The 11,379-nt window shown below is 41.1% G+C and overlaps 2 protein-coding genes across 2 annotated transcripts in view; one reads left to right on the top strand and one right to left on the bottom strand.

Moving 5' to 3' along the window:
* Positions 1–2,362, top strand: part of PDGFRL (platelet-derived growth factor receptor-like) — a 20,377-nt gene extending 18,015 nt beyond the window's left edge. The window contains exon 6 of the mRNA XM_008937339.1: positions 2,118–2,362. Within this exon, the coding sequence (XP_008935587.1) occupies positions 2,118–2,306 (189 nt within the window). The 3' untranslated portion in view covers positions 2,307–2,362. The remainder of the gene's footprint in view (positions 1–2,117) is intronic.
* Positions 2,363–7,298: 4,936 nt separating this feature from the next.
* Positions 7,299–10,843, bottom strand: LOC103770089 (microtubule-associated tumor suppressor 1 homolog). Its single transcript, XM_008937338.1, has 3 exons — positions 10,689–10,843; positions 8,826–8,923; positions 7,299–7,979 (listed from the first exon to the last, which is right to left on the bottom strand). Exons 1-3 carry the CDS (start codon positions 10,788–10,790, stop codon positions 7,763–7,765), a joined length of 417 nt encoding a protein of 138 aa, XP_008935586.1. The 5' UTR covers positions 10,791–10,843; the 3' UTR covers positions 7,299–7,762.
* Between the last annotated feature and the right edge of the window lie 536 nt (positions 10,844–11,379).

The raw sequence follows: 11,379 nt of genomic DNA, 5'->3' as shown, positions 1-11,379 counted from the left end.
GAGAGGCTTTGGCCTGCGGCCAGGGCAGATGTGCTTATCCAGTGGAGTGAGCCATCTCGGCTCCAGCTGTGCCTGGGGACAGGGAGGGGAGAGTCGTGTTTGGGTTTCTGCCTCAGTAGCACGATTAAGGAGATGTTAGAGTAGAAGTACTGTGTGCTTGTGGAGGCTTATTGTGAAACTTCACATACTGCAAAGGAAAAATGTGGGGGTGGAGGGAGAAGAGAGAGGACCATCAGTGATGCTGGTCAGATACACCTTTTGTGCAAGAAAAAGGTCTGACAGAGTTCAGTGATTCACTGGATGCTGCCATTCCTTGCTGCTGCTTTCAGTACAGGGCCATCAGTGATAGTCCCACCCAGCAGCTGGCTGTCACCTACCACTTGATCCTGGAGCAGAAGCAGCACTTTAATCCCTGCTTGCTCCTAGGTACATTGCACTGGAGGGACACCCATCTCTGCAGCCACTAACCTCTCCCTCTTACTGGTTTGTTCTCAGTTGTTTTGTTGTTTTGTTGTTTTTGTTTTTTTTTTTTTTTTCCCCTTGCCACTCCCTGATAGTTGCATTTGTTCATTCACCTGCTGTGGATGCAGACTGATCTTAAGATGATTCCTTGGAAACAGCTTTAAAGCAGAAGGCAATCAGTTTGAGAAAAATTTGGCTAACAGGAGCCCAGGCAGACAAATAGCATGTGCCTTATATGGCCTTTACCTTCACTTTCAGTAGGGTCAGGGAAGTTCCACGTGCTATATTTAAGAACTAACTTAGGCTTGAATTCAGTGTGCAGTAGTACTTGTTGGTAGGTAGCACTTGGTCCAGGCTGGGAACAGGAGGTCGAGCTCTGCTGGGTAGAGCTCTGCCAGTGGCTTGATCCCTTCTAAAGGGTTCAGAATTTCTAGATGAAGTGACCATTTTTACAAAAAGTTCTTGCTAGCTGTAAATGCCTGCTGCTTCCTGGGCATTCTGTGACTGCACCATGACCCATCCCTGAGCTTCAGGGAGGCTGGCAGCTGCTTCTGTACTGGGCATTTTGCAAGTGTGAGATTATAGCTGTGGCTTTAGAGAAGTGTCCTTTTGCACTAAAACTTATCCTTTTGCAACTGTTAGCTCGAGCTGTGTAGCATTCCTGTTGGTAAACGGCTACTCCATCTGTTTCGTGAAGCAAGAGGAGATGGTTTCCAAGCAGAAACCTTTCTCTCAGCAGTTTTATCCAGGTTATTGGTAGAGCTCAAGCCAACAGGATTGAAGTTGCTAACTAGCATGATGGATTTGATAAGAAAAGAGACACTTAGCCTATATTTGGGCCAGTTTCTCTTAGCCAGTCTGTTTTAAACTTCTGAGGTGCCAGGGAGTGTGACCTGATAAACAGTCCTTCAGAGACTCCTCCTACAGGAGAGTAAAAAACATATAAATTGTTATTATAAATGTAACAACAAGAAGAAAATCTAAAAAGCATCTTTCTAAGCATCCTTGTTCATATTTTTGCCTTCGATGGTACATAGACATTTTGGAAAATGTAATGTGAGGATTCATTTAGAAGCATTTGTGAGTTGTTGTTGTTTGCTTATATGTTATCTAATACAGTGTTCTGAAACTAGAGGAGGAAGAATTAGTTTGCAACACATGCTGTAAAGCTATTTTCTGTGCTAAAAGAGAACTAGGTAGAGCTTGGTCAACTAACTCATGTCGCTGCTGCCATCCTTGAGGCACGCTGAAAGTCTGACAGTAAGCTCACACGTCTATCCTGACATCTCCCACACGTCGCCTCACCTATTTGATCAAGTACCCAAATACAACCTTAGTAGGTGGCCCACAGCTGCACCTTAATTCATGTGCTCCAGGCAGAGCTGTAGCAGCCCTTTGAAGTGTGAAGATAGGCAGAGAGTGGAAGAAGGAGCCCTTGTAGTACCCTGACTTGACAGAACTTACTGGTACCTTGATGTGCAGCACATCAGCGTGGCTGCAGCAGCCAGACACCTTCACTTCCCCCACCTAAGATTTGGCTCCTGGACATAGGCTCCAACTATGGGACATCTTGCCTCAGGGTTTGATAGGGCAGTGTCACTAAATACACATTTTGTTGAATCAGGTGTTTTCTTCTGTATTTTCTTTTAAAACAGTCTGAGAGGCCTGTGATTATCCAAAACTTCTGGAGACTGATAAACAGAGGAACTGGACATACCACAAGAATCTCAAAGAGCATTCTTCTTGTTGAGGATTTTGAAGCCAGAGATGCTGGAGACTACATTTGTGTAGCTCAGAACCTACAAGGAGAAACAACAGTAGCTACTAAAGTTGAACTAAATTGATAGGAAAGGCTTCTGGACAGAGAACAAACTGTATGTTATTTGACATAATAGCCATTTATCTTCTTTATTAATAGTTTAAATGAAGTTTCCTCTATTGCTATCTCTTTTCATATGTCAATACATTCCATATTTACTGGCTTGTCAGGCCTGTGCCCAGCAGTGGCCAGTTGTGAGTTAATAATTAACCACTTTGAAGTAGTTAACATTTTTAAGCCTGAGCATGCGTAGGGATTGTATTTAGGAATAGGTGCTCTTGGGCTTTCCTTTGTATATGGTCTTATTCATCAAACTCTTTCTTGAGGTTAAACCAGTATATGGTTTGTTCCTTTTTTGTGTATGTGAGAACTGAGAGGATATTAAATATCCTCAAAAATCCACCAGGCAGGTGTATCTTTTGGTGCTGTGTAATTTTATAGTATTATCCATGCTAACAACAACAACAAAAAAAACCCAACCAAACAAATAAGCATAAAATACAAACCCAAACTTGTTACAGAACTAGCCAATAGCAAATGCTGATTTTGCAAGAAAAATTAAATTTCTGAACATCATGAAAATGTTATTGTGTTTGTGTTCATTCCATATTATGTATAAAGATATAAACACTAAACACACATAAAGTTCCACTCCTGGGAAGATTAATACTAAATACAGATGAAGGTACTAGAGGGTATCTCTAGAGACTTCTAAGTGGCTGGATAGGTTGGGTTTTTCTTACGTCGTTACATTCTTACAAACTTATAACATGAATCTCACTTAGAATTCACTCCTCAGGAGATGTATGGTGTTTTGTTTACTAAATTATCTAACAGATTATGTTTGCTAAAGGTAAAACATTTATGTAGTATAATTTACAGAATTAAACCCCCCCAATATAACACTGGAACAATGTTCAGTTATATAGCAGAATCTCTTCTCAGCTTAGTAACAAGTTCAACTGGATTGTATTAGTTGACTTGGGAGACAAGGAGAGATGTTTCATTTACACAGACCCGTGTCTGCTTCTCTCACCTTGGGCTTAGTTACCAACACAAGGAAAGAGACTTTCCAGAGAAAAGGTAAGAAGTTGATAAATCAACATTGTTGGACACTTTGGCAATGGTTTTTGTACCTCTGCTCAAGCACACAATCCAGGTAAGCTGGAACATCCAATGCAGATCTACTCAGTCGTGTAACCGTGTGACCGAGTTTTTAATGCATCCCTTTTATTTACAAGGGATGTGAAAACCAGCTCACGGTGAGCGTACGAGGAACCACGCCAGGAACCTGGACCCTGCTTGCCTACTTCAGTGTGGCTCAGCCTGCGTTTGCCTGGAATTCCTAAATTGACCTAAAGCTTTCTTCAGGTGAAGGTTTGAAGTGAGCCCTTTGCTCCAGGTAATTCCAACCTTGGAGCAGATGTGCATAGTGCAGTTTTGAGTAGCAATAGCTAGCAAGTACTGATGTAAACATGGCAGCTTCCTTAATTATGTCATTATTAGTAGTTATTAGCTAATGAAAACATATAGCAAGCTTGCTGAAAGCCTTTTATTCAGCAGGCAGGAAAAAACCAATGTAGCTGATGTGATAAATACCCATGGTAAAGACTGAGGAGATAGATTGATTCCTGCTCAGGTGGTCTCTGTCAGGTATAGTGGTAGGTGTGCTGGTCACATCCAGCTCTCAGGGTTATTAGAACTACAGAAGCAATGCCTTTAAGGAAGATTTTTTTTTTCCTTCCTGCAAACATCAAAACAATGCTTATAAACTATGAGAATTATTTTACTAAATATTTTACATAGTTCTTATTTTTACCAAAAGCCTCTGTGGCAGGCCTGATTCTTTTTACATTGATGCAATTACACATTTCCACATAAATGAACAGTGACACAGGATATGAGAGTAAACCTTGAGAAATTAAATTTAGGTGACTTGTCAAAGTCCTATCCCTAAACCTGCCAGTTTTTATTTCTATTTTCATACCTCAGTTGCTGCTCTCCTAAAGTAGGGCAGCTGCAGTGGACAGAAGGTATCTTGTTTCTTAGGGGTTCCTTGATTATTTCAACTTTCTGATGACCTCTTTAACTCCAGCTCAGTCCTAAATAATTTCCTGGCTGTCAGGCAACTACAGTTCTAATGATCAGTGGTTACCTACTGCCTAGAAGGAATTTCCTGCATGAATTGCATGATACTAATTCACATGCAGCTCTCTGGTGTTTGTAATGAGAAACTTCCAGTCTTCAGTTAGAGTAAGGAAATGATTCACCTCAAATTTCACAGCAAATACAGTGCAGCTCATACAAAAACCCTTAAAGAGGAGCATTGAAGGGAGGTGAGCTATGTTATGAAAAGTTTGAATGGCAATAAACTATTTGGTACAGATATAAATGTCACTCTAACTTCCTTTGAAACATAAAATTAGAGTTAGACTTACTAGCTAACATTGAGTACCTGAAGAAAATAATTTAATTGCTGGACTAGAACTAGACCTCTGGCACATACTTCTGGTGAGTAGTAGTCTAGCTTTTCCTGAAGGAAACTGCTGAAGAAATTCCCCCCAAAATATAAGTCGTGGTGTTAGCAAAGACTTTGATCCAACAGTTAAGTTAAAGTGTGAAATATTAATACCGAAATGGAGAAAAACATTGAGACAGTGCTCACAGATGAACAGAATTATTTAATTTTCCTTTAAGCAACAGGACAAACATTAAACAGGTGTATTTCTGTAGTCTGATTTCTATATACAATGATTCTTTATTTCTTCATAAAAAATTCTACTTGCAAGAAGTTTAGAAGCGAGGAGTCTTCTGTATTGTGGAGGGAAACCGCTGACAAATCGAAAGTCTTTGTATTATTTACTATACCATACTTACTTTTCTGTATCTGTAGCCTGGAAAAGCTTCCCTTTCTCTGTTACATGCAGGGGTACACTGGATCTGATCTTCAAAGATTCGTACGTGCTCTTCTTGCCCGTCTTAATTGAGGCATTAACATTGCAACTGTTAACGTTATGCATGTTAACTGACATGACCTGTTAGACTGCTAAACTCTGTGTGGCTTCTCATACAAAAAATTTCATGAAGAAAGTGAGCATTTCAACAAGATGAGGCCTTTACCAGGCATATGCACGTTGGGTCCCTGTATTAAGCCAACTGGACTCAAAAAATTATTGCTTAATTCTGTAATGTTATTACATTCTGCCTTTTTTTTTTTTTAACAGCCAACTCAAACTGAATCACTAATAATCACAAGCAAGCTCTTTGTAACTTCTGCCTACATTAGAGTAGCAGGGGTAGAGTTAAAATTTTCTGTTAGCTGAACATTAATAATTTGCAGTGAAGCTTCACTACTGGTGTTCTGCTAGGCTGAGCAGGTACTAAGAGTTTTTAGGAGGAATGTTCCTTCTTTGATTAACGATCATTTGGCTAATGGAAGCAAGAGAAAAACCCTTCAATCAGTAAACAAAATTTATTTTTCAAGCATTCAGCTCAAATACACGTGATCAAATCTCTTTGACCATAGAAAATAAAAATGTTCCAAGATAAGCCAAGTTTTAGACCACAGATGATTTTTCATAGTTAAATTTGAAACCCCTAGAAAACATTTTTTGAGAGGATGAGAAGAGACCATAATGTTCCATAAATGTCACCCTTAACTTGTACATTATGGAAAAGTAAGTAAATGTAATGATGAAATATTTTAAAGGTATTACAAATTTACTTACTGTATAAGCACTGTTAACAGTCCTGTTTATATGCCTGTCTTCCTTATGACTAGCCAAGATATTTCAAGTCTTGAGTAAAATGGCTTGAAGTGGTTCTCCAGCTGAGTTCCCTAAACACTTTTCATTCCCTCGATTCCTGTCCCCAAGCTACTGAAAGCCACAGGGAAACTCCGTGGATACAGTTCACCCTAACAGCTACCAGCAGAGCTGGTGAGCAGCAGCAGCTCAACAGGGGTGTAGCAACAGTCCTGCACCTGGGCCTGTAAAACACAGGCCAGTGGAAGCACAGGTAGTGTTTTGTGATACTCATTTGAAGTTGGACCTGTGTTCATAGGTACAAAGTAGACATCTTAGCCAGTTCTGACCAAGGGTGTAGCAAGGCTGTGCAATGACCCTGAAGCTCAGCACGTGACACTTACAGAAATGCCGACACCCTCAGCCTCTAGTTCCAGCAACCAGGACAGTTGCTTATTTTTTTCCCCTGTTCTACAGAATCTCTTGTGCAGGATCTTTTGCCAAATGAAATGGCAAACCACTGAACTCCTGCAGTCTGAGAGGGAATGTAAGGCCAAATTAGCACAGTAAATACACAGCGACCACCTTCCCCCTCTTCCTCAGGTGAATTTAACCAACCCTGAAGAATGTTAATACAAATCAATGCTAACGCTTAAAAAGGCAAAGTGTGTCACCAGAGACATTGGAATCCACAAAGTAACTTGAGATTCTTCTTGAGAACTGAGTTAAGAATGCACCTAACGACAATTATTGCATTTTTCTCTTTGGCTTTCAAATCTACATCTAGTTTTTCCTCAGCAGACAGCCTCAGCAGTGGACGTGTTTTGGGGAAATAAGTGACTCCTTTCCAGCAGGGAAGATGATAGGTCTAGTTTTCTAAACCTGCAACTCAACTACTAACTTCTGACCTTGAGGGCTACACCGTGGTTCTGAGTACAACCCTGTTGATTTGAAAGCTGAAATTCACTGTATCCTGTGAAAAATGTCTCCTCACAAATGGCAGAGTTGTGCATGGCATTAAACTAAAATCCATGCAAAATATGGCTGCAAGTTCAGTTTGATTTTATATTCAAAATTGCATACTCGGGTCAGCCAAGACACTAACAAGTCAGTTGACAAAGCTTTTCATGCCATTTTTTTACTGAACTGAAGCCAAAAAGATGAAGGAAACCAGCCTATAGTACTAGTGGCAGTTCCTCCTCCTCCTCCCCAGGTGTGGGTACTCTGCTAAAAGCCTGCATACTGACTTGATTAAGGAAGTACATGTCAATGTATAGTCTTCAGCTTTTATCCTTTATTACATACACAGCAAAGAAGGCAGCATTAGACACACGCACAGTGTGTTACACCCATTCCACTCGCAGCACACGCACACACACAGCCTTAAAAAAAGTGTCTGGTAAGGACCATACTATAAAGGTTGTGATCTTTATCTCTAAGCCCCTGAGCTTTTTCTTATAGTTCAGTGAAAAGGCAAATGAACAAGTCTTTCCTTGCTCTATAAGTGCTTTGTGCAACCATGTCCATAGAGGTCATAAACAAGTCTTTTTGGGAGGAGCAACGTGAACGTCTCGCTCCCATGCTCTCAGTCTCTTATCGCCATTTTTGCACCAGATCGTTTCCAGTTAGGTTTAGTTGTCACACTTGGCTAATATAGCTCTTGCTCCTGTGGATAAAGTTAGGATCAGGTCCTGCAGATCACAAATGAAGTGCAATCCCCTCTTTCTCTCCAGAGGCGTCATCTTGGTGATACTGTGGGACTAGAGAAGTTACCAGAATGTCGTGGGGACTGAAGAGGCACGGATGAAGAACTGGGAGACAGTTTTCTTGGGCTGCATAGGTCCCCATTGTGCAACTTCCACAGAAGTTCCTCATTTTCCATGGACAGGCGTTTGTTTACTTTTGACTCTTTCTCCAGCGACTCCTGTAGAACAGCTTGCTCCGTAGAAAGTTGCCTGCAAAAGAGATTTACATCAGAACACACAGAACTCCAGCTGTAAGTGACAGTGTTGAACTTAATTGTCAAAGAAACGTTTGAAATTGCCTAAGCCTCTGTTTAGCTTACAACTAAATTACTGCCTTAAAAGGAGGGTTTGCATGTTTTCATCCTTGCTGGATTTAAACCGGTAGCTTGCAGAAAGCAGGAGGAAGTCCCAATAAGAAACATCCCTAAAGGCCAGAAAAAGCATCTGAGAAGTGACACTTGTCCTTACTTAACAATGACAGATGCTTTAAATGGCCACGCTGGAGCCTCTGGGCCTTGTTGGAGGCTCAGCTCTACAAAGCAGCTGCATTGCAGTAGCTTCCTTCAAACTCAAAGAGTTTTCCCATCCATTTCAGCAACAGCTGAAGTTAGGAGAATCTCAGGCCCATTTTATTCATGTTCAACATTGCTATTATTGCTAAATAAAACACACTACTCTTTCCACTGGTCTGAACTGGGGACAGTTCACTCAGCTGAAGTGGTTAAAAGTAAAACCAAGTTTAGCTCACAAGCCAGTAAATACTTAAAGAGCCAATCTATCATAAGATGGTATTTCTGAGTTGCTTTTTCTTCCCTGAAATACTGTTTTGGAGCACTGAAGAACTTACTGAGCCTTTACCCCCTTACAACTTGTTCCTGCTTGTTCTTCTACATAGGAATGCACATTCATAGAGATACAAATGGGGAAGAAAGATGTGCTCTCCTACAGAGCACTACAACATCCCAGTCACTAATATTTAGACAGAATTTTCTTTCTTGTCACACAAACACCATCCCCTGGTTCTCAGGAACATCTGAGAGTCCAGATATTTTTCACCTTGAAAGCTCCATGTGTTTGTCCATCCGAGCTTTTAATTCTTCATTTTCTTGCTGAACCTTCTTTAATTTATCCATTAAGATTGTGTTGTTCTCCAGCTTAAAAAAACAAAGACACAGTTTACAATAAAACACACAGATGCATTCCTCAAGATACTGACTCAGCTCCTGCAGACATTGAGAATCTAGAATTTGCAGACCTTGTAAGTGCAAAAACCCAGGGTCATGTGAGACTGACCTGCTACCATGGTTTAGCATTCTGTAACAGCCAAACAGATCCCACTTTACCTTATCCCTGCATAACAACTGGCATTTTGCCACTTGTGCTGATTAAATGCCAACAAAAGCAGACTGGATAAGGGTTCTACTAGTTATCCAGCCTGTTCTAGTAACATCTGCCAGTGAGGGGCAGCAGTTTTGTAAGCTGTTGCAGACAGAAGACTAGAAATAGCATGCTAGTGTGACAAATTCAAGAGCTCCCCTGTGGAAACAGCCCTGTGGCTCTCCTGATTCTACTTCACTGCTGCAGGATGTTACCAGAAGTTAGGAAAAACAGTGGTTGGGTAGTCCAAGGGTCTACACTGTGGCCAACATCTGTCAGGAGAGATGAAGGTTTCCTAGGAATTGTAGGCCAGGGCAACATGTGATGCTGTACAATAGAGAATAACTGCCATCAATGTATTCTGTTTTACCCAAACCTCTTTCTATACTTCATTAAAATTTTGCTTAAGCAAGTATTACAACAGTTTTCAAAGACCCCACCCAGAACAAAGACCTTGTCCTGCCACAAATAAGAACATGCCAAATAATAACAAGGGCTGCCCCCCAAATTGCCTTTTCACGTGGAGTTACGCACAGATCAGGAGCAGATCCACACAGATAAAGAAGCAGCTTAATGATTAATATTTAAAATTATTGACCTAAGCTAATAAGGTCTACATGAAAACATTTGTTCCATTTCATATTTCATCCCTTGTTTAATGTGGACCTTTTCCATGTTAATGTTTTACTACCAGTGCAATCTATCTTCCATAGCACTCAAGCAAACACAGCAAATAAGGATTTTTTCTTTGGGGGATGCAGGAGGAGAGAGGAAAGGAAATGTGGAAGAGGGTCCCAGATAACCCTGTACCAACTTAGCAACAGCTTATGCAAAACAGTAGTTTTAAGTCCTAGAATCATAGAATCATTTAGGTTGGAAGGGACCTCCAAGATCATCAAGTCCAACCACCGAGTCAAAGTCCTCTGCCAAAACAGATCAGAATCTGTCAGGGTTGGAAGGGACCACAAGGATCACCCAGTTCCAACCCCTCTGCCATGAGCAGGGACACCTCCCACTAGATCAGGCTGCCCAGAGCCTCATCCAGCCTGGCCTTAAAGACCCCCAGGGATGGGGCCTCAACCACCACCCTGGGCAACCCATTCCAGGGTCTCACCACTCTCATGGTGAAGAACTTCTTCCTCACATCCAGCCTGAATCTGCCCACTTCCAGCTTTGCCCCGTTCCCTCTAGTTCTGTTGTTACTTGAGATCCTAAAAAGTCCCTCCCCAGCTTTCTAGTAGGCCCACCTAAGATACTGTAAGGCCACAATAAGGTCACCTCGGAGCCTTTGCTTCTCCAGACTGAACAGCCCATTAAGTAAAGTTCACCTACAGCAGCTGGTGTTTCCTTCCCCCTCCTTACATTACAGCCCAATGCAGATACCATTTCACCTGCAATGTGAACATGTCCCATCATCATTTCATGTTTCCTTTTAAACCAAAAAATATTAATCTTGCACGCTAGTCCGACGAGCCCAAGTTCAGTATCAGAACATAACCCAGAGACATGGTCCAAACCTGCCAGACCCCAAGAAAAACTCACCAGTTTCTCCATCTTCATTAGCTTTATATCCTGCTGATGAAGTTTCTCATTCTTGATCTCCAGCACTGCTTTCAAGCTTTCCAGCTCCTGTTCCAGATACATGATCTGCGGGTTTTTCTGAAAGATTTTTGACAGAGTTTGCTCAGTACCCTGAATTTCAGGAACAATTCAAGTGTTTCTTTGCTATTCAGAAAGAGCCAGACAATAAACGTGGTAGTAACAGTTACTTGTTCTAAGTGAAATCAAGTTCAACAGTTTAGAGTTACAAAAAATAAACAACCAACAACAACAACAACAAAAAACATAACAAAACAAAACCCAAACCACACAAAAAAAAACCCCATACCCAACCAACAAAAACAACCCAACCCAACCAAAACCAAACCACATTGCTACCACTGTCTTTGATTTTGTCTGTCCCTTGGTAGAGGTGGACAGTTGTAGCTTTCCTCAGAAGCTGTTCAGAAAGCACTTCATGTGCAAGTGCTAAAACCCCTTGTGAGTCAAAGGAAGGCACTGAAACTTGTTTTGCAGGAGTGTCCAAAGGCTTCCTTTAAGGCTAGGAGTTCCAAAATTTATTTTGTATTAGTCATAACCCATCCCAAGAGATAATTAGAGTAAACATTTGAAGAGTTTTCAAATGCTGGAGTAGTTCAAAAAGCACCAGAAATCATAGAATCATAGAATCATT

This window comes from Merops nubicus, unplaced genomic scaffold (genome assembly GCF_000691845.1).
Source record: "Merops nubicus isolate BGI_N331 unplaced genomic scaffold, ASM69184v1 scaffold2843, whole genome shotgun sequence".
Classification (NCBI taxonomy): domain Eukaryota; kingdom Metazoa; phylum Chordata; class Aves; order Coraciiformes; family Meropidae; genus Merops; species Merops nubicus.
This window is presented reverse-complemented; position numbering and strand designations above follow the sequence as displayed.

Excerpts from the sequence above, each read along its gene's own strand:
- LOC103770089 (XM_008937338.1), bottom strand. The coding sequence starts at position 10,790 with ATGTATCTGGAACAGGAGCTGGAAAGCTTGAAAGCAGTGCTGGAGATC. Across the intron at positions 8,924-10,688 it reads TAATGAAGATGGAGAAACTG|CTGGAGAACAACACAATCTT; the intron begins GTGAGTTTTTCT and ends TGTTTTTTTAAG. Across the intron at positions 7,980-8,825 it reads AAACACATGGAGCTTTCAAG|GCAACTTTCTACGGAGCAAG; the intron begins GTGAAAAATATC and ends TCTCTTTTGCAG.